This window comes from Cygnus atratus, chromosome 1, assembly GCF_013377495.2.
Source record: "Cygnus atratus isolate AKBS03 ecotype Queensland, Australia chromosome 1, CAtr_DNAZoo_HiC_assembly, whole genome shotgun sequence".
NCBI classification, from domain to species: domain Eukaryota; kingdom Metazoa; phylum Chordata; class Aves; order Anseriformes; family Anatidae; genus Cygnus; species Cygnus atratus.
Window position 1 is genome coordinate 24,757,595 of NC_066362.1, and position 24,234 is coordinate 24,781,828.

General features: G+C 37.8%; 1 protein-coding gene across 1 annotated transcript in view; it reads right to left on the reverse strand.

The window, feature by feature from the left end:
• Window positions 1-24,234, reverse strand: part of CPED1 (cadherin like and PC-esterase domain containing 1) — a 147,515-nt gene that overhangs the window by 50,113 nt on the left and 73,168 nt on the right. The window contains exons 13-16 of the mRNA XM_035559378.1: window positions 22,039-22,106; window positions 21,657-21,701; window positions 19,620-19,806; window positions 17,631-17,799 (exon numbers count right to left, since the gene is read on the reverse strand). Coding sequence (XP_035415271.1) covers window positions 17,631-17,799; window positions 19,620-19,806; window positions 21,657-21,701; window positions 22,039-22,106 — 469 coding nt within the window. The remainder of the gene's footprint in view (window positions 1-17,630; window positions 17,800-19,619; window positions 19,807-21,656; window positions 21,702-22,038; window positions 22,107-24,234) is intronic.

Sequence of the window (24,234 nt, forward strand, 5' to 3'; positions counted from 1 at the left end):
GGACCACACATGCACACTTACATATATTAAGACAGTCCAGGAGCTGATCTGAGTTTAATTTAACTGTTTACCAAAATAGCACAATTTGAGAAGACAGAAAGCTGTATTTCTACAGAACAGATGGATTGCAAGGGGAGAGGTGATAATGTCAATAGTGCCACAAGCCAGAGCAAGATACAAGTAATTTTTGGTTATGGAACACTATGAAATTAGCTAAGAATGGAAAACAAGGAAACTCACAGTGTAACATAAAACCCAGTGTAACATAAAACCCGGTATCTCTATCTGTACCTTGGTATTCATTAGATGTATCCATTCTACCATATGGAGACTATTTAGCAGATTTTTGCTGAGGATGGATGTCAAAAAAAAGGTTATTTACAAGTTAAAAAAAGGTTATTTACAAGTTCTTACTTAACAGCTGGATTGTAATGAAATTTGCTCTTAGAGCAGGGGAGTGCCAAGCCAATAGTGTCTCTATCAAAGACACCTTGCAAACTTTGGAGCATGGGAATTTGGGTTTTAAATCAGAATCTGGATCCAGAATTCATGAGTGGCTCTTTCTATAGTGTTCATGTAGAGCTCCAGCCACAGAATCTGTTTTGACTTAAAACAAAACAAAACAAAACAAACAAACAAAAAACCAACCTCCAAATCCTTCCACACCCTCCAGAGAATTCAAAAGTCATGTCCTGAGATTTTAATAAGAAGATTAAAAGGCTGGTTTCCTAGGTTCCTAGGTTTCCTAGGATCAGCCACAAATATATAATTCTTGCTGCTAAGGTTTTTTTTTGTTTGTTTGCGTGTTTTTTTTTTCCAATTCTTTTGTGGTATTTCCAGATCCTCATAAAGACCTCAGTTTGCCCTGGTTCTCAGTGAACCATCAACCAGAGGATTTCATGTTCTCCGTTTACTCCTAGGTTAGGCTTGTTAACTCATGCAGTGCAAAGAATACAAAGGTTTGATAGAGGAAAACCTGAAGTCTTTAACTGCAAACAAAAAAGAACAGTAACAGGAGTGTTTGACTTAATGAACTTGAGTAGCTTGCAGATCTGTGCTGACAACTGGAAGCTGTCTGCTGACCACTGAACTTAGGAAAGGGAGAACAAGAAATCATATTTGCCAAAATACATAAGGTGCATTGTGCAATACTTTAAGGTATTTTACTATTAAAAGTAAAAAAGGATTCAATTATCAAATAATCAGGTAAAGCTTTCATTGAATATGCTTTTTTGTCTTGAGCAACACAGCTACAGAATACTTGAAAGCATTTGATTTAATACTGCTGGTAAAATGTCTTCAGGGAGAAATGTTAAAGGTATATGCAAGATAAGTATAGTTAGGTTGAGTATTTTGTTACTTTTGTTTGTTCGTTTATAAAAATGAAAGGGGATGTTCACAACCTGAGCTCTGGATAATTACCCAAGTATGATGCTTACAATGTAAAAGTCACTGCAGAAAAGCAATCAATCAAAGAAACAAATAAAAAACAAATACATTCAATTTTCTCTCTGACTTTTCAATACTTGTTCTGACTGCAAAGACTCTGGTCTGGTGGGAATTGAGAATATGGACACATATTGCAAGTCCACTAGAAGCACTTACTGAATTATGTCTTTTTCTAATCCCATATCGTTATTTCCTTTGATAAAATCCAAGAAAAAAAAATGTTAAACATATCTTCTCCCTCTTGTCTTTCTCATATTTATGCTTGACCTCCATTCCTCTTCCTGCTTTCATCAGTTCTTCCTCTTTGACCTGTTTCCCCCAAAACATTTGCTAAAACTTTACTATCCTACCAGCCAATGAAGAAGACTAATGTTTAACATTTGCCCAAACAAAACAATTAACAAATGTTCTCTATGGACAGACAGAAAAACAGACAGACAAAGACAGAAAGACAGACAGAAAAAGACAGAATGACAGAAAGGCAGAAAGACAGACAAAGAGAGAGAGAGAGAGAGAGAGAGAGAGAGAGAGAGAGAGAAAGAAAGGAAGAAAGAAAGAAAGGAAGGAAGGAAGGAAGGAAGGAAGGAAGGAAGGAAGGAAGGAGGGAAGGAAGGAAAGACATGGAGAATATTTTCTTTTAGTTTTGATTATCTTAGCAGATTATTGTGTCCCAGGAACTTGTAAAGGAAGGAAAGACATGGAGAATATTTTCTGTTAGTTTTGATTATCTTAGCAGATTATTGTGTCCCAGCAACTTGTAAAGACATCACAAAATACCAATGTAAAACTAGTTCAAAAGAGAGCATTAAGGCCCCATAAATGTTTAAGTAACTCCTTGATATTTATCAATGGCTCAGTGTCATCAATCAATACGCCTTGCTGAAATACTAATGTAATAATTCACATAAAATTGAAATGAACATTTTTTTATTCCTGTCTAAAGAACAAGTTCATTTTTCATAAATATCAAAGCATGTCATCATAAAAAAAAGAGTAAAAAATTAGAAGAGAAAAGCCACTGCCATTGATAGGCACTATGAATATGTTTCTGTTTTAGGACTAAACAAGTAGTGATTGTCCTGTTTTAGCACTGGACAATTGTGAACATGGATGCAATTATACACATCCCAGACTTAATAAAATCTACTTAAGACTTTGGGCCTGCAAAGATGGAGACATATGGTACTATTCAGAACAAGTTATCCCACTGACTTTGCTGGAAATGTCCACAGAATGTGAAGTTAAGCGTGCATACTTCCTTGCAGAAAAACGCACTCAATCTTCATGTTTTCCATCTGAAACCTCATCAAGCCATGGGGATTAGAGCTCTCCCCAAATATTTTCTGGTTTTGTTGTCACCATATTGTTACTCAGTTCCTGCATTCTATTAGCATTCCCTTTTGTTTAGAATTTACTTGGCATCTCCCAGAGATTTTTGGTAACATCAGAACTAATTTCCATCACATCCACCCTCTCTCACAATAAAATTCCAAAGTGTCAAATGTCTGTCTCAAAAATAAAGCAGCAGTAACCACTAAATGAATATCTTTCAACCTTTCTGTCAAGCATTTCATCTTTTGATAATGCTGTTACAGCAAAGTAAATAATGATATTTAAGGATGCCTTTATTTTAATTAAAACAAATTATACCTTGAACATTTTTTTCTCCAATCTCTTTTTCTTTTTTTTTTTCTTTTTTTTTTTTTTTTTTTAATTTTCATCTGGAACTCCATACCTATGAACAACACTGAGCTATTGTGCCAGGAAATGAATAGCACAAGGGAGAGAGATATGAATTGTAGTTGTCAGTAGGGTTCTTGAGTTCTGACAACATATTTCATGGAAGGAATTCATGTAGCAGCAACATGTCATGGGAATTTCCTTAATATATCAGGTGACATGTCAAAAACATTCAGGGTTTGGTACAGATACTGAAACACAGGTATTTATGGCCATTTGGGTTCATTAAGGTGTAAAAATGATCTTCAGCATACTAAGCACTTCCATGGAACTGGCAAGTACGTAGTCTCATTCTCTTTGGGATCAGCAGCTTGGGTTGAGATGTGATACTGAGTTTCTGATGTAACAAGATGTGCATATCTAGGCAACTGACTTCCACTCCTTTTCTCTCTGGATCCTTTTCACATGACACTTCCTATAAAGTTCTTCCGCTTTTTCTAACTTGCTTTCATTGTTAAAGAAGCAATAGTTAAATCTTTACTCTAGCTGTATACATTCCTGATACCTATTATTTTCTATTCACCCTTTTTCTGAAAAGAGGGGGGGTGAAATGGGTAGTAAGATCACCAGATAATTTTCTGCTAATTTGCATTAATAATTACTGTAGTTTCTCCAGTGAAACATTATAAAAAGTATTTTGCTTCTTACAAAATGTAATCAGTGGACACCAAAGATCTCTTGTGAGATCTTAATCTTATCTTAAAACACAAAAGCAATGTTATTAGTTGTTTTGTCAGGAGTTTAAAGGTGTCCATTTCTTAAGGGACGGGGTGTTCTTAGTTTGACAAAGACTGAATTTCCCTGCTGAAGCACTTAATTTCTTTTGAGGAACTCACGCTAAGAGGTCTGAGTGACTCAAGCCCTATTTGTAACCCAGCCTATCAGAGGTAAGGGATGTTGCAGCTGTCTACACGCATATTATAAATCAAGGCATACTGAAGGAACATACTGAAGTTACAGGCATAACCAAAACAGATATTTCTAATGAGAAATAAACCTGTTTCTTACACATGGAACAGGAATGCACTAAAGGGTGTATGACTTGAGATAGTTATAAAGTAAAAATGTTAGCCATAACACTGGCAACAGGTTAGTGAATAACACAGATTCACAGATCCTTTAAACCAAATGAGTTAGAAAAGACAAACTTCACTAGGAACTTCACTATGTGAATGAAGAAGGCTCTATACTATCATTGGATTGAGAAGAAATCTTTTCCTTCGGAGTGTTAGACATAGGGCACAGCATTCATTTACAAGCAAAGGACTTACAGAATGACAGGGTGAGACATCAGCCCACCTGCACCACATACTGCTCAAATTCTTTACTGAAGCTCAGAGGACTTCTGTGTATGGTGGCTCACTGTCATGGCTGTTTCACTTTTCATGCCATGCTCAGACACTAAGCCACTCACAACTGGTCTTTCTTAAATAATCTCCAGAAGCCTTTGATCTGTTTTCTACAAGGCTTCCCAGAAGATATTGGCATCTACTTTATTTTTCAGACAACACTGATGGAATGAGATTTATGAATAACTTCTGTCCTCCAGAGCAGTCTGGTTGTTAGCAGCTGAGCACATGCCACTCAGTGGAAGAATAAGGATCAGCGATAGAAGTTTGTGACTTTCCTAAAACTTTTGGGAAAATATATTTTTCAAGGTGAGAACAACTGCTGGTGTAATCAACACGTGAAGGTTAACAGTTCCAGACTGCAGATACCAATTGTGGTTGACACTAAGGCTGGATACATATAGTTTTAAAAAAAAAAAAAAAAAGACTACCTTTAAATTCATAAGCAACTGTAATAGTTGGATTGCCTACCTGAAGAGAACAAGGCTGGCTTTGATTCTGAAGACTGTGACTACTCTAATGTTATTGATTTAAGTTATGTGCTTCCTGATTTATATCTACGCACTATAACCCTCAGCAAAATCAGAAACATGTATCACACATCAGTTGTTCCATGCTCTTTTACAACATATGACATTATGTTCTGGAAACACTGAACTCAAAAACATTTCTCATACAGGTAGCACGTTTTATTTGTACATCTGACCAAAATAGGCTGAAAGTATAGAAAAGTATTAAATGGCCTGAATTCCAGATGGCTTGCTTGCTCCATAAAGTAACAGTATCTGCTGAGATGACTGTGGTGGTGTAGTTCTTTTTCCTTACCAAATATACACAGAAGGAAGTTTTCCTCTGCTTTTTTGTCATCTTTACTGCTCTCTTATTTCATGACCTCTGAGTTAATCCTTCTATTCTTCCTATTAGCAAGTTTAAGCAGGCAAACTTCAAACAGACTAGCAATGGGTCACAAGGTTTAATGGGCATGTAGATAATCATCTAAATTACATTTCTGGAACTGATGGGCCAGACAGGCTTAGAGAGTAACTTTACCAGCTTTCACTGTTAATCAGCAAGGATTGTGTGTCTCAGTACGTATCTGCCTTTGCCTGCCTCCCTGAGGGGCTGGGTCATACTGACTGATTAGCAAAGGCAGCTGCATTGGCTTTCTTCTCCCACAGAGTGTGTTATGGAGGCCGAAATGACTTGAAAGGCAAATGTGACCACAGCTCAAACACCAAGCACTCTCTTCTCACCACTGTGGAATTGCTGGCCCTCCTTTTGCAGATTATGATACTCAGCACAACAGTTGTTGCCAATTTTCATGATCTGTTAACACTTAGGAAGGCTCATGCTGGAGGCTCTTCTTTCACATCTATTGTAGTATCACCAAGGGGAAAATTCAACAGGCTATTTTACATTTTCTGATGAATTTGAGAGCAGTGTATACAATACAGTAATTGAACTGTCAATAGTGAATGCCCTGGATTTCAGCTTTGAAACGCAAACCGTAGAGGGATGGGTAAAGAGGATAACTGTTCTCTGTAGGATATAGACAGTATTACAGCTACAGAAATAACAATGGATATATACTGTAAAGCTGATTTTCTCAGTGAAGATACTCACAAAACAAAATGAATGTACCAGACCTGAGTCCCTTTTTTGTCATATATCAGTGGTTGTGTTTTATACCTACCTTGATTCTAAAAGGAACAAGAGCAGTCGAGGATTGGCTTCCTGACTGGTGGAAGCTTGTCCTTCTGCTGTTAGGCTGGTCTGTTGTAGTAAATACTTCTCAGTGATTCATTTTTCTGCTTTTTAACAAGATGTTAAATAAATGCAAAGCCAGACCAATTAAACTATGATTAGCCACACCATAAGCTTTTACTGTCTTCTGTATGTGCAACATAGGTCAATACCAGCAACCTGTACAAACAGTAAAAACTGTTTTATATTTTTATAACTCTATACAGAAAAGAATCTGATTAACCAGCTAAGAAGCTGCACAACTATATATTTTGGATCTCAGCTGAGAGCATTCTACAAAAAGAAACTACTGAGGAACACAGTAAAATAATCAAGAATTTTTTTATTTATCCCTTGAACTTTTAGAAAGGAAGCTGGATTCTGACTTTCTGCAAGTTTTCCATAGATAGATAGATAGATAGATAGATCGATCGATCGATCGATCTATGGCCCCTGTGACCTAGGTACAACTGCTTCAGACTGATGTTAGACAGAGACATGAATTAGACTAAATACTTCTATGATTTTCCTGTCCACAAAGCACCATTTCTCAAGCCTCTAAACAAGGGTGACTGAATTTCCCACTTTGTCTGGGACAGTCCCAGAACGAAAAGTCTGCCCCATATTTTGAAAAAGCTTCAGGTCTCAGTTTTGTTTCAAGTGCTCACTGAAGCAAGGGATTATCCCATTTCCCTACATTTGTGTGGCAGCCTGAGGAAGTTACCTACACTTGGTGCCACAGCATCTTTGACTCTTTCAGTGAAAACAGAACTGGTCAAATCTTTATGCCAGATCATGAAACCTATGACAGGATTTCAGTCATGTCACATCCTCTTTACCAACATAATACAAGGAAATAAAATCTGAATTTCAAATATGCATTGTGAGCATACAGCCTGAAGAGCCGATAGACTTTACACAGCCCAGCAATAAATCACTTCCGTCTCCATTGTTCCATTGTACCATATCGCTGACTTGCCCAACTACCTTTCTTTCTTTTCTTTTACCAAATCAGAACTCTAATATTATTATTAAAAGACCAGATGAATTATTACAAAGACTTACAGAGTCATTGTTATGACTCATTAGTCATACTTTTCCTCATATCATCTTTGTAATAACCTATACCTGACACTACACATTACAGCTTTCTAATGGCACAATGTCACAGATAATTTCAACTAGGATCAGAAACAGATGATCAAAGCACAGCTATTATTTCTGGAGATGCAATGGCAGGCATACTATCTTCTTTGCAGACTGCTTTTTTGACTCTAGATCCTAACAATGAACTCCAGTGAAATACATTTAGTCATGTCAGATCCAAAGTACATTGAAATAAAGAGCAGTCTCTTCTGTGTTCAGAAGGCTTGAATTAAGGATATTTTTTTCTTTTCCTTTACTATTATACATGTCACAAAAATGGCTACAGAAGCTGTTACTAAATACAAATGACAGTCAGTCAGGAACATCTCAGGACTAGAATAGCAGAGATGTACTTGCATGACTGTGACTAAGAAACATGCAACTTCTGTGTGCCCTAAACCTGGTCCTAATCAGTGTTACCATGCACCCCTCAAAATATGCCTACATGGCATGCGAGAGTCTTGCAGACAGAATAAGCTCTGGTACCAGAAACCATGACACCACATTAGCATGAAGCCGGCCTGGCCTGGGTGCTAAGCAGCACCAGCACTCTGTTCCCTGTTCCTGCCCCACCTTGCTCACAGCCAGCTCAAGTACCTCCACAGCACTCTGCTGTCACGTCAGCAATTTCAAGAATGTCACCATTAACAAACAAAAATGTAGCTCCTCAGAGCCTTTGTGTGTCACACGGAACTACTGAAGTTCAACCTGATAACAATAGCTTTTGTTCCAGTACAAACTGCAATGACCATTGATATATATATATATATATATATTTAAAAAATGGATGTGTGCGCAGCATATAGTAATGTTATTGTGAATATTTGGTAAATACCTCCCCCATATTCCTGTACTGATTTGTCTGTGACTTACGAACTGGCATTCTGATCATGCTTGTAAAACATTGTGTGCTGTTGTACAGTGTTAGGTATCTCTAATTAATGAACTTTCTCTCCATGAATCAAGTACCTTGACAGAATACAAACACTGACACAGCCATTTACCCAAAATATAAGGTAAATACTTCAGCAAGATTTCAGAACTTTGGGTGACCGTTTCTTCCTCCTCACCCTACTTCTATTACCGTACTTTTAAACCCAGCATTGTACTTCCTAGAACTAGGAAAAGAGAACTACTTATCGTGTATTTTGTGGTTCTCCTATGTATGCAGCTCATACAAAGCTCAAAGACTTTACACTTTACCAGGGAGTGATTTCTTATGTCCTTGTATTACATAGTTAGAAATGGAAACAGGCTGCCCAGGAAGGTTGTGAAGTCCCTTCTCTGGAGATATTCAAGGCCCGTCTGGACGCCTACCTGGGCAGCCTGCTCTAAGGAACCTGCTTTGGCAGGGGGGTTGGACCCGACGATCTTTCAAGGTCCCTTCCAACCCCTTCGATTTTGTGATTCTGTGATTCTGTGAAAAATTACGGCCTAGATTCTGACTCTCTAATTTAACCTGGTTAATGCAGGCAATGCAAAGCCTGAAAAATAAGAGTTAGGAGTCCCCCCAAGCATTCAGAGTTTAGGATGCCTTAGGTTGGGACAATTCAAACATGCAGCTCCCTCTTTTCCATCCACGAGGGCTCTGGCCATCAGGCCACCACGTCTCCTGCCCTAGCTGTGCCACAATGCTGAAATGCATGGAGGAATCACTGTTGAGGGGCAGGATAGGAAAGAGAAATAAGCACAGAGAAGTCTGTATTACATGGAGCATTGTGAAGAAGTTACTGCTACCAGTTCTCTAGAAAAATGTAATTGATTCCAATGGTGTTACTGGGCCCGTGTTAAACCAAAATCATCCAAAAAGAGCAAAACAGGAGTATAAAATAAAACCAATTCCAAATATGTGGGGTGCTTGCCTGATAACTTAAAATAAACAAAAACCCTATAACTAACAAGAATTATATAAAACCAGCTTTTCTGATCAGCATTTCCAGAAACAGTACTCTCCCAGGAGCTGAATTCCCTACCCAGCATTTACTGTTGTCTGTCTCCTTTCACATTCACCCACAATGGTTCACTGCTATTATTTAAAATGAAATTTAAATCCTGTGGTTAAAGGCAGGGAATCAAAAAACCCTGGGTCTAGTCCAGTCTGCACTAGCATTCCTTTATGGGTTCAGATATTTCTGTATCGACAGTATCTGTTTCTATAGCACTGTGTCTGCCTTGGCATCTCCCCATCCTGCAGCGCCCTAGGGAGCAGATATTGCAAGGCATCCCTCCAGCTGCAACGTTCAGTCACACACCCCCACCAGCACCACTGCTCACCAGTTGCAATCATACTGGTAATACTTTGACTCCCTGACATTTGTAGTCATGCAGTTACGAGTATCTACTCAGATGGTTCCTGGGAAGATTTTAATCTTCTGTATCTTTAAAGTATCGTGCATGCCCACTGGATGACATAGATAACTGTATGAAGGGGGAGAACAGCCTGAATGCACAAGAGAATGGAATTGCACTGTCAGGTCACAGTTTTGTTTCTCCCATAATGATATATTAATGACATTCCTCTATGGCAGCATAATAGCAAAATAGCCCTTCAAGTCAGCATTCACCTAAATTAGTGCTTAGGATGGTGGGATGTTCTTAACCCAGTTTTGTGTTAAACTGCAGATATACAGAAGACGGAAAAGAAGGTGAGATGTTAAATCTCCTGTTGCTGAGGTAGAAGGTGCTGCAAACAGCACTGGCCGGTGTCGTTAAAATCAGTATTGATGAGGAGTGAGATCACTGCTGATTTAAGAAGCTCTTAACTTCAAGACTGCTGCACAACAAAAGGGAGCGTAGGAAAAATGAAGGCTGAAAGCTGCCCAAACAATAGTATCTCTTAAGGAGCTAATTATTGTAGCAACCTAATACTTCTAGCTAATGATCATAAATGAAATAAGATTGATGGTGTCATCTTGGTCATTACTGGCTCCAAATTGTTCAATCACTGAATCAGCATTCATGTGGCTTGTCTGAAAGCACTGCTGGCAAGTTGTCCCTCAGTGATTTGTGTAACACATCATTTCCTGTGTTCAATCCATTATAATCATGACAAATGTAGCTGCTGCATGGAAACATCCGCTCTCTCCATTCTTTGACTGATACCGCTGGACAAGTTTCCTGGAGGGTATCTGGTATTAATCTTTTGTCACATGTTAAACAGGAAACTTAGCTACATAGAGAAGAATAAGAGCAACTAATATAAAAATAAGAATGTAAGCAAAATGCATTAAACTGGAAGATTTTATGCTTTTCTCCAGGCAGCTGGGCCTAAGCTGGAATTAGCCTCCAAGTATGGGCTCTGTAATGTGGCATCCCCAAAATGCTGGAGACTATGATGATGGTCCTAGTCAGGCACAGACTATTACAGGACAAAGCTGTAAAGCAAATTGTCATTCCATGTTTAGAGAAAGAGATACCTAGGTAGAAGAACAGCCATACTGATTCCTTTGCTGGTTCTTCTCACCTTATGCCCTAGTTCTGCCCATTTGTTCAGATCCCAGCAGACATCTGACAGTGAAAAGTGATTGAAAGAACCCATGATTAGCAGATGGTGGTGCAGACTATGTATGAAGTAACTATGTAGGTGAAGGAAGTGAGCATTTGATTTCCAGAAAACAGACCAACAGTATTACATTCATTTCCCCAAAGAGACAGATCTATGCTTTGTTGAGCTTTCCAGATCTTCCTTTAAAGCAGAAGATATTGCCCACTGACCAAGATAACAGCCTGACATCAACACCTCTGATCCTGAAATCCAAAACAAGTTCAGCACAGAACAGCATAAATGTAGAGGAGATCCATCATGATGGTTAACTCTTCCTCCAACTCATCTACAAAGCAATGTTTTAAATCATCACAAAAGTCTTTCTTATAATTAAGAAAATGTGGCAAGCTTTCTCTCCCTAATGGTATAGATGTTGACAGAGCCAGAATATGCTGACTAAAAAAAAAACCATTTTGTTCTGATACACACAGAAATTAACTCTCAACTTGAAAGTAAGCTCAGTGTATTTATTATTCACACCCCCACCCTTTATATCCTCATAAAAACAATTTTTAGGAGCTGCAAGTTGTGTTAGATTTAGATGCTTCTAAAGCTTCACCTTCTACTTAGAGCAAAGGGTGATTATACATCCTTTATCTTTACATACTTTAAAATGCTTCAAATAGTTTTTAAGCTTTACTGAGCTGTTGTCTATGAATATTTAGGAAAATAACTTACTATTTCAGCAGCTTTTATGCAAGTGAATTCACTCACTAATATTGCCCAGCATACCTAATGGAACAAAATTTAACCATATGTTTCTGTCAGGACAGATACGCCATCCATATGATTTGAAATTGCTCCTCTGAAGTTAATTGAACCACACTGTCATACAGCAGCTGAAGATATAAGCCCTCACCTTTCCTTTTATGCCATTCTCTTTGTATTAGTTCTTTAATAATTTTGTGGCTTTTGACTCCAATTTAACAATGCATTGTTTGCTACATGTTTGCTCCTCTGGGTTATAGGAGCACTGCTTTGTGTTTCCTAGTGAATGGCTTCAGGCACACACGCAAAGTATTTATGCTTTATTTAATAGATTAATAGCAATGCAAATGTATTTCTAGTCTATTGTGTGTTTTCACCAGCAAATCACATCTGCAATGTCTGGACATGAAGCTCTTGTTTATTTAAAGTCATATCTCTGGTTTTCTCTGTACAGCTATAACTTCTCACTCACAGGAGTTTTCAACCCAGTGTTCATGTGAATTTCTTTCACATCACACGAACAAAGCAAAAGCTGACTTCAGCAGCACTTACTGCCACTCTTCTCAACCCAATTGCTCATTCCTGCACCTATCTCTTCCATTGTGCTAGTACAGAAAGACTGGGAACTTTATCCTAGAAAATAGCCCATTAAAAAATGAAGAAAAAAAAAAAAAAAAAAAAAAGGTCTCCCATCTGGTTCATGCATAGCTGCAGGCAAAGAGAGGGATGCTTAAGTTGGCATTGCTCCTGGAAAAGATGACTGTCATACCGTGCTCTCACCGGTATTTCTGATGAAAATTTAAAGTAGAGGCTTGAGTATTTCAGTTCTAAGAATGCGTGGGCTTTTTGCTTGTCCCAGCCAATCCCTCCATGAAATCACAGTTACCATTCTGGATTTCATGACAGCTAAAATCTCTAGATTAACAGTTATGCTAATAAATTTTTTTAATAGGAAATTACTATTTAATCAGAAGACATTCTTTTGAAGAAAGCATATGATTTTCTCTATATTTTTTTAGCACAATCAGAAAGCTTTAGAAAAAGCAGCAAAAGAAAATATGTGGACTCAAACTTTTTTTTTTTTTTTTAAGTTTGGGGTATTTTTGTTGTTTCTGAAAAAAAATAAATCCAAAAAAAATCAAAATTACTGGAAAAAAAATCCTTTCTAGCTTCTAGATCTAAGAAGACTAAAGAATGCAAGGCATGATGGCACCTATAATGGACATTGTTTTATTCTTTGAAGGGGAAGTAAACTACCTTTGCAAATAAGGTACAATCTGTTTGTTGATATGATTAGGTTGTATACTCAGTTCCAGAGATGCACTTCCTGTGTGTCTTCAAGCAAGATGAACCCAGAACTTCCAAGAAGGTTGGCTGCTGCAAAACCTAAAAGTCTGCACAAGGCATCCACATGAACTAAGGACAGAAGATACATGTGGTTTGTAATGATGGTCACACTGAATGCAATGCAGCCCAGAGCAAATACAGAAGAGACTAAATGTGTTTCAAGCCTGTCCTAAAACAAAGTTCTTTGTTTCTCTCCCAAGCTTTTTTTCTTTTATGGACATTATTTAATAGCTACAAAGTTCTTTGAAATCTTTGTATAAAAGCACTAAATAAAGAGTTCATGTTTCTATAACTGACACAATTTTTACATATACTATCTGGTATGAAAAGCATTTTAACTCTAACAGTGCAGTCAAAAATTAAGTAAAAACTCCCCTCCCCTGCCCCCCCACCCCCACCCCCCCGGAGATCTCTAACTTGAGATGAAAAAACTTTCAGCTCAATCTGAAAACATTCCCACACCTTACATAAAATAAATCAATATCTTGTTGCTGGCATCTTGTTGCCACCTCTATTACAGCAATTTGGTACACAGTCAACAATCCTACGTCTGCATCTTGTATCAGCTCTGTTGGTTTTCTTACGCTCTCTGTACTCTAGGAAGGGAATATAATGAAAGTTTTTATGAGCATATAAGAGTTAATAGTACTTAAGAATAAGGTGTTTTCCTATAAAAATCAGGAAAGCTTTTAGTTATTCTCCTGTATCTTCTTTCTCTCAGACCTGAGAAAGCTGTAGAAGAGGCTGAGCATCCATAAAACACACTTTCTACTGGACTGACTCTGGAAGGTACTTTTTCAAGTTTTATGCAAATAAAACTTGATGATACACACTATAGCTAGAAAAAATAATATTAACCATCCATTGCTCATAGTAGAAAGGCAAAACCCAATTAGTGACTGTATTACTAAAACACACACAGACACACAAATAACACGTGGCAGCAAGACACTGCAAGTACAAGTGGTTACAGTGTCAAACAAGGTTCCCCACGCACATTACATGTTATTAGCCATGACGCCAGCTACGCAAAGAGTAACAATAAAAGAGTAGCATTCACACATTTCAAGTGAGGCATAGTTGAATCCATTTTCCTTTTAAAGATAAGAGGCACTGCAAGAAAGAAAAAAAATAGTCTGTCCTTTATGACAGTGTGTCAGTAGCTCTGGGATCTTTCACTTGAGGGTAATGTTGATAACCCTGCCTTAAGAGCTCCCTGCTTTCCCTGCTTGCTTTGTATTCTGCCTATCTTGGTGTCGAAGCTTCACAGGAGATAATGAAATGGACACTTGCTTTGAATACTATCAACAATTCCACAAAATTAAGGTAAAGCACCAACCAATAAGCTTTCTATCTGCAGCCCAAGTAATACTGTCAGAATGCAGAACACACAGCAAAAGGGAACCAAAACAACTGAAGGTGCTATGGTGATGCCACAGTTTATCCCCCACTAATTTGGTTTTAATGAGGATATTATAGCTACTATCCAAAAGGAGAAAGGACAGCATTTTTTTTCCTTTTAGAGGCCGCAAGGCTTCGAACAGCACACTTCTTAACTCAATAGCTTTGAAATTAATCCAGGATTATTCAACTGCATGAGAATCATTAGAAGACTGGAAACATCCCGCACTCTGTCTTTTTATTGTAGCCTTCCTTATAGTATCAGCTTGCAGTGAAACCTGAATATCCTAATGGGATTAAACATAAAAGAAAGTCAGGAAAAAGAGTCTCTGGATTAGAATTTTAACTGAAGCCTTCTGTGAGAAAGACCACACCACTGTCAGTGACCTTTCTCTCTCGATGCACGATCCCAGTTGTGCCTAGTCAAGTGTCCAAAGGAGACTCCATCAGTTCACGCTGTATTTATCCTTTTGCTCCTAAAACAGGTGTCTTGTTACTAAGAGAACAAGCACTCATGCCATTGATAAGGGTGTATTAACCCACCCTGCAAGAGCACATAATGTTCTCTGGTATGAAAAGCAGAATGTAATGATGCTATTTAAGACATGAGCTTTCTATTGATAAAACAACCACTCTAAGTAAAAGGCAGTAAATTCTGTACTAGCAAATAGGAAAAAGGAAAAAAGTCAGCTTCTGAGTGTTTTAGAATGCCATTTCTATCTCCAGCTCCAGCCTTCATTTGTTTTTGAAATGCATTCTCTGATAAGTTTGCCTTTAACATACCTAAAAAACTGTTTTTTCTTTTTTTTTTTTTTTTTTAGTATCTTATACTGTATCTTCAGAGCCCTCATTAGATACCACAAGAATGCTTTTCATCTCATTTTTACTCTAAACTCCTGAAGTCCTCCCTAGCTCTGAACAATTATATTTAATTAGAGAGCAGTTACTCATAGATAAGCAAAAAAACAACCTCAAAAGAAACTTCTAAAACACTTTTCATTTTTATCATTCTAGATCTCTTTACCTTGACAGTGCTTCAAAGATTCATACTCAGTCTCATAAATACTATCATAAAACATTAACAACAGTGTAAACTCCAGTGTGGGAGGATGTGTGAGAGCTTGAATTCCTATTCTTACATCCAGATACATGCTCCAAATTGGGTGACAAGAGGGGCTTTCCTCACATCTTCCCAGGTAGTGTGTCTTCCTACTAACGCAATACCAGCTCAATTTACTACTACTCTCCTGGAAGCTAGCCAATATTATACCTATTTACAAGAAAGGCACAAGAGAAGAACTAGGAAACTATGGACCAGTTAGTCTAACCTTAGTACCTGGTAAAGTTATGGAGAATATATTCTGGGTGCTGTTGAAAGGCATTTAAAGAACAAAGCTGTTATCAGGCATAGTCAACATAGGTTCACAAAGGGAAAGTCCTGTCTTAGTAATTTGATCTCCTTCTTCGATAAAATCACCAGCTTGGGTGGATAAAGGGAAGGCAGTGGATGTAATCTTTCTGGATTTTAGTAAAGACTTTGATACCATCCCTCACAGTATGCTTCTGAATAAATTGTCCATCTGTGAGATGAACAGGTACATGTTACAGTGGATGATGATCTGGCTGAATGGCAGAGCTTAAAGGGTGGTAGTGAATGTGGCATGGTGCTGCATCTGGCTGGCAGCTGGCCACTAGTGGCGTTCCCCAGGACCCCGTTCAAGGGCCAGTCCTATTCAACATTTTGATCAATGATCTGGATGCAGGAGATGAATGCATTCTCAGCAAGTTCACTGATGATCCTAAACTGGGAGCTGCTGTTGACTCTGTCAAGGGACTAGAGGCCTTGCAGAGGGACCAGATACATTGGAGCATTGAACAATCAGTAATGGCATGAAATTCAACAAGGGTGAATGCTGGGTTCTGCACCTGGGATGGAGCAATGCTGAACACAGGTACAGACTGGGAGACAAGTGTGTGAAGAGCAGTCCTGCAGAAAGGAATCTGGGGGTGCTGGTTGACAGCGGGCTCAACATGAGCCAGCAGTGTGCCCTGACAGCCAAGAGGGCAAATCAAATCTTTGGGTGCATTAAACACAGAATAGCCAGCCAGTCAAATGAGGTGATTCTCCCTGTATGTTCAGTGTTGGTGCAGTCTCACCTTGAATACTGCGTGCAGTTCTGGACTTCACAATATAAAAAGGATAATAAGATACTTGAATGCATCCAGAGGAGGGCAACAAATCTGGTAAAAGGGTGGGAAGGCATGTCCTATGAGGGGAGGCTGAAGACACTTGGGTTGTCTAGTCTGAAGAAAAAGAGGCTGAGGGATGACCTCATTGCTCTCTGTAACTTCTTCAAGAGGGGAATTCGAGAGGGAGGTACTGATCTCTTCTCCCTTATAACCAATGACAGGATGCATGGGAATGGTACAAAAATGAGCCAGGGAATATTCAGACTGGATAGTAAGAATAAATTCTTTACTGTGAGGGTAGTCAAACACTGGAAGAGGCTTCCTAGTGATGTGATTGATGCCCCATGCCTGTCACTGTTCAAGATCCATTTGGATAGAGTCCTTATTAAATGGTTTAACTTTTGGTTAGCCCTGAAGTGTTCAGGCAGCTGGACTCAATGAGCTTTGTAGATCCCTTCCAACTGAACTATTTTAACTCTAATTCTATTTTTTTTTCATTCTAATTCACACCCAAGGTGTAAGGCTAATTGTGTACACGTTAACAGAAATCTTAGATATTACATGCTTTGATTATTGTTTTAATACCGTAGCAACTGGATTACTAGACCTAGTGCTCTGTGAAGAAAAAGAAAATGGTCCTTGACCTTTTGAGCTAGTATGTTAAGTGTAAGAGAAGAGTCTACAAAAGGGTAGAGTGCTAGACTCATCAAAATCAGGTATTCAGATCAGCAGTCAGTAGGCTGTGATTGCTGTGTATATTTTACCTGACAGTTCTGATTTGCAGATTGAAAAAATTATTTTCAACACACAATTTGCTATCAAACTTAACATGGAGTTACTTTTTATATCCCAAAAGTTGTGTAAATTTTGTATTTCATACAATTATAGCATTTAGAACTCAGATTCTAATCTCACAAAACTGACACTACACTAGCTTAGGCCCTTGTACCCTAATTTACACAGAAAGCAGACAAATTCACTATTAATTTGTGTAATAAAAGAAAAGAGAATACCTGCACAAAACCACATATCATATAGTCATCAAACAAAGGCAGACTGGGGCGGTCCTCCCGATAAATTGTGATTTTATAGCTGCTCACAACCTGAGGGTTGGGTAGCGAATCATCTGTTACAAGAACTATGACTTTGTTCAATCCAAGGCCAAGTGGGTAGTTAGCAACACTGCAAGGCAAAACAGGAAAGTGCAGTTAACACACAAAAAAAAAAAAAAAAAAAAAAAAAAAAGATTTACAGTGTTGCCTATGGCAGCTAAACTTCACTAGCTTGTTGAGGCTTCTATTTCTAACAGTTTATTTCTCTGACAAAATACATATGGTTTTACACTAAAAATAAAAATAAAACAGTGTAAATTAAATTTTGCGAAAAGAATTTTAAATTCTTCAAGATAAAATACTGAGTGACACTTAGTGAAAACAGCTGCAGTAGCAGTGGCAACAATTCTGACATGAAATCTGTGAATGAAGGCACTAAGGACAATAATTCCTGGCAGGTTCAAGTCTGTGGTAAAGTCAGCAGGAAGACGAGCAAGACTAGAAGTGTCAGCTAGACATAGAAATTGTTCACTAGCCAAGCATGATTGAGTCTCAGACAAACTGCTCAGTGTGACATAAAAGAACAAAGCTTGACTGTGCTCTTCTTCCCTTTGCAGTGAAACAAGAAATGCTGAAAGACACAGAACCTGCACATCCAGAGCTTTTCATGTTCAGTGAAAAGGACATAAGGCTATTCTGTTTTCCTTTTATAAGAAAGAACTCACTCTTTTTTTTTTTTTTCTGATTTTTATTATATTGCCATGTCTCTATCAGCTGTAACAGGTGTTAATATTAAAATGCTAAACAACTGCATAGCAGAATTTTATGGGATCTTCTTTTTCAATCATAAGTAAAGACTGATTTTTTATTGAAAATACAGGAAGCATATTAGGCATAAGGTCAACAACAATTGTACAGACCAGCACTGGTTTACTGATTATTAGTAGTCATTCTAAGTTAAAGCATCTGCTTCGCAGTCAGTCAGAGTTGCACAGGCACTTTGTGCCACAAAGCAAAGCTAGCTTAGTAACTGTTTCGGGTGTTTTCTCTCAAGTGAATCACTGTCCCTGCTCTCCCTTTTAAATGTCCCCTAGTCAACATGGAAATCTTTTACTAATGGCTAAGTACATAGGCCATTCCTCTGGTTTTAAGCCACCTGGCCCAGATAAACAAACATTTCTCGCCCCCCACCATCCAAAAGCAGGGTGGTTTGGCCCAAAATGCCTACTGGGAACAGCCTCCAGCACATGCTGCTGTTTTTGAGATGAATGTCTGGGAAAGCCAAAACTGTGCCAAGGACCACAGTAGCAATTAAACAGCATGGCTGATCATGGGTCGGTGCTCAAACCAGATGTTTACTGATGACTTTGCTCTCAGCCATATCCTGCAGCTTTGTACTGCTCTGAAAGGCTGGATAAGCTGAGACTCATCCTGATGATGACTCCTTACTAAGTGATTCTGCTGAATATGGATCAGGCTAAATTAATACACTTATTTTCTCTTTTGGTCCCCCCTCACCTAAGCAGACTGTAGATCCATGTAAGCAGACTGCTGGCAGAGTGAGCAACCACAGCAGGGCAGTAGCGTAGACAGTGCAAAATCAAGACCTGGATATGAAAACTCATATTCATTGCTGTCCTACTGTGTGCAGTGTAAGGATGTTGTGTTCCCACCACACCTGGACTGTGACTAGAGAAGCTGGGGAGACATTTGTAACTGTGTGCTGCATAAAGCTAGGGCTAATTATGGTTTGACAACATATTGGCATTGCCTTCAGGACATTGACAAATAGATAAAAATGTCTGAGTGTTGAAATCCCTTTGACTTTCCTGTGATTAACATCAAAGTATTATGTGCTTTTGGAAGCACAAAACAATTCTGTAATATTCTGAAATATTTCCAATGTTCACAACACTTTTACCTTTTACATGCATATTTTGTTGTTCATACCTTGGCCCTTTCTTCTCATCAAGGTGTACTTGGCATTGACAGTTAGAAGGTTCTGCTCCAATTTTCACTGTCACCATGTCAAATGGGACTTCTGCATAGTATTCCTTGATCTTTGGGTTAAACTGAGGGTTCAAATCCAGCTGTGGACTGGTGAAGATATGCCTGATATGAGATAGGGTATCTTTATCTGTTCCAAGAAGGCATCAAACAAACAAACAAACAAACAAAAACAACCTGTGAAATGTATGAACATTTATAAGTAACATGCAACTTCTGGCAGATTAATAACATGCACAGTGATAAGATTTTTACTACCTGGTCACTCTGAGACTGATAATTCTGCTACAAGGTCTTAATGGAGGGTGTATTGGCACTTGAGAGAAATTTTCTGACCCTGGAGGGATTTTAATCATTCAATGCCCGATGACTAGTTAAAGCCACAAAACTGAAGTCTGAGTAAGCCTTTTAGAATGCAAGGATTAGCTCTGGGAGATCCCGTCTCCAGTTGGTTAACTGGAACTCAAAGAAAGTTAGGCCAAAATTCATAACCTACTTAGGTACCAGCCTGTGTACAGGGTTTATGTACATGTGTAATTGCCAATAAAAATCAAAACATGTTAGATGTATTATTACTGTTCATAAGAACAAGTCACATGGAGATATCTAGACCCATGGGGTCATTTATAGTACAGCTAGAAGCATGATTTATTAAAATTCCTAAATCAAAAAACTCCGACTACTTCCTTGTGTATGAAATCTCCACAATCAGATCCTATTTGCTCAAACATATCCTTTATTTTGTAGTGTCTGCCAAATGACTTCTGAGAAGAATTATTTGCTGGCAACTCACTTATGACAAATATTTTAATCCAACCTATTGAAATAAGATTTACAGAACAATTACATATTCAAAATTTGTTTTCCATATATATTCTCTAGCATGTGTTTAAAACTGAGTATTTCAGAAACTACTCCAGCCGGGAGACTGTCTTTATAATATCTGAACAAATCTGGTGGCTTAAAACATTTTTTTAAAATGCCCATAACATAAAGGATGCATTTCTGCATGAGCCTTTTCTACCTCAGTATCAGTCTAGGGAAACTAAACAGGGCAAGTTCTGTTCTGTCTTGTGTAGATTAAAATGTAGAATCAGTTATTTCAGTGAAAGAACAGCATTTGGACTAGATTTGTAGGGGAATAGAGGTTCACAAGTTGACATAAATTATTAAATAAGTACTGAATATATGTCAGCATAAACAGCTCCCCAGATACTGTATGCACTACCTAGAGGACTGTCTCACTAATAGCTTAGAACTGAGGAGGAATTTTCAAAATAAAATTAATTGTGATATCTTCAAAATAAAATGGCAAGCAATCAGAATGGTGATGTGACTCAGCCAGCACAAGAGCATTTCTGGCCTCTGACTGATGCAGAAGTTCCTGGAAGCATGGTAAAATCAATAACGGAGAGGAAATGAGGCTGATTGAGTAGAAAAGCCTTTCCTCTGCAGAGCAATTGTTTCATATTTATAAAATGACTGCTGAGATAATGTGTCAATGAGGAAGGCAGCAGAAAGCACTGCTCCCACTAAAGACAGCAGCACTACAAGCATGTACCTAGGAAAATTCTTCTTCTCTTAAAGAGGTCTTTAAAATCTCTGGACTGAAGAGTGGCCTGATATAAGGTTGATTCAACTTCATGCAAGTTTAAAGGCTATTCCACAAAAACAGATGTATGCTAAAGTTCTTGGAAATAAGAGGCAAAAGCCTACTGAAGCACATCAAAGAATCAATGAGTGCTAGAATATGCACATTAATAAGCATGCACAGAAATGTTAACTTTGTGCTTGAGGCCTATTTAACATAACAGCCTAATCATCGAGTGATTATAAACACTGTTTTAAAATGTTCCTTTATTATGTAACAGCCCACAGGTACACCATTCACTGAAAGGTTGTACAGAAAAAAAAAGCAAGAAATGTATTCAAGTAATCTGTCTTTTTCCTTCCTAGTGGACTAGAAAGCCCTTGACTTACCATAACTGCATTTTCTTTCTTTATTCTTACTGGAATAAAACAATGCTGAAAGATAAACAGAAACAATTAACAATTTTATGCTCTAAATTTATGCCTGGATCACAATTCTATAGGAAAAGGAGCTCTTATTTTGTTAATTATAGAAAATACAGTATACTTTTATTCTTTTCAGTGTCAGATTTTGCTTTAGGCTCATGAATATTGCTTATCAATTCAGCAGAACACTTAAGAACTTAAGGAAGAAATTGCTCTTTTGTGTGTAGTAAGCCAAGATCTTCCAGCTGGAATGCAAATTTGTGTAATCTAAATTATATATATTGTCAGAAGTAACACAAATAGGAAAGACATGCAGTATATAAAAGATCTTACTCTGATCGCTTACCTTCATGATTCTTCCTCAGGTTAAAAGGAACATTTTGCTTAGGTCTTGCATTTTCTTGAGAAGAATTCCTGTCAATTCAATAGCAGACATATTTCTACATGAATGGAAGGGAGAAAATCCATGGAAAATTTTTCAAAAATTTCTATATGGCAACCCATGGCACATGGTATTTTAATATTCTCCATGGAAAGATTTATTTTCTGGATTCATGTTCCCAGCATTAGCAATGTTACCTGAATGAATGTGATAGAAAACACACATTCTACAATAAATTATAGTATATAACATGAAAAAAATAAAAACAGAAATAAATTAAAAAAAAAAAAGTTGAATTGCTGGGAAAAGGAAAAGTGGATATCGCCAAGAATAAAATAACCCGTGCCATCTTTCTTTACTGTTTTATGCTGCTTTTTGTATATTCTTGAGGTTAAAGTTAGACTTTGTTCAAAAATAATTAAATAAAAATGAAGGCCTGTGTCGTGGTGAATATCTGTATTGAGGTTAGCATGACTTTATATAAAGGAATATCTATGTGTTTTGCTTTGTTTACTTACTCAACCAAACACATGACCAACATCCAGATTATATGTATAATCCTTAGTGAAAAAAAAAAAAAAGCAAACAAACACAAGCCATTCGCAACTATTCATTAACATGTTAGTGGCTCCTAGTTTGCTAACTCTGCATTTTTTTCCCTTTCATATAGCATTTTGGGAGCATAGAAGAAGAAAGGCAGCAGGCTTCTCTCCAATCCATATACCGGATAGACTCTGGCTGATAAGGCCTTTACAGAGATCCAGTATCATTTCTTAAAGGTTTCAGATGCTTTCCTTCCAGTGTTTCCTGTAAAATTACTTGTAAAGCAGTTTCTTCCCAGATCCTGTCCATTCAGTTTTAATTTTGAAAGACGTGAGGTCACTGTCTGTGACAGGCAAAGGAGGTGGTGAGGTTCTATGCAAGCAGACATCAATGATATTTCAGTAAGAGCTGCTGAAAGCAATAGTAAAATCCATCATGGTAAAAGGTAAACTGTTAAATGCTAAAACAGAGATTTCTGCATTACCACATTGAGATAAGGGAAAAAAACAGCGTCTCCTGGCAGATGTTTGTGTCTGTATGTGCATGAACACGTAGTTTTGACATCTTGCACTGTCTAGACACCACCCTTTTTCATGCGCATTCATGACCTCCTTCAAAGGAAGCACTTAACAAACTATTAGAGTTTGTTTTCTGAGTTAAAAGTCATTTATATCTCTCTTTCTGTTTGCCAAGGAGTTAATGGCTAACACCTCTCAAATACGATTTTTTTCCTCTCCACTGTTACTTTTTGTATTGCATTTTTTCCAAATCCTATTGTAAAGTGAAAACAAGATGTCTTAACTCTAGGAAAATGCTAGGCTTTGGTTTAGCCAGAGCACACCACAGGAGCATGGCAGCCATCACCACTGCAAGGCCCCAGCTCCTAAAGGAACTGCGTGACCTGTATGTGTCAATTCTGTAAAAAGATTGTGATTATCATCAGGCAATATTAAGAGACATATAATAACTCTATAGAATTACAGAAAGATATCAAAATGTAATATTTAGAAACAGTATTACAGAAAGATACTCAGATTACTGTATTTTCTGCTGAAGAATTAGCTTTTTAACTGTTTCCATTCTCCAAGCTCCTCCCAATCAGCAGGACTGAGGAACAGTGTAGTTATGAAGATCTTCCTCAGACAGAGAGGTTGAAGTCCTGCGCTCTTTTTATTTTTTTTGTTCTCACTCTCTTGTATGACCTATCATCTTGTATCAAGCACAGATGAGTGCATTGTCTCTGCACTTTGTAATTAAATCTAATGAAACTAATGACTGTACATTAGGTAACCAGGGCGGGGAGGAGGAATATGCTTGTGTACCTCACAAACTACTAACAGTAAACCTGAGAGTCCTTTAGGACTCCGATTCAACAAATGAGATACCTAAAGGACAGACAGCAATAACAGTAATGGAGCTAGGATGGTCTAATCAATCAGAAATAAGCAACAAAAGATGTGTAGAGATAATATCTTCCATAAGATTAAAACTGAAAAGGGGAAACAAACAAACAAACAAACAAACAAAGAACTGGGCACTTTGGGGGCCTCTGATAGATGTGTTAGTTGTGGGAGGTACAATTTTTAATGAGTAACAAAATCAATATTGTGACCATGT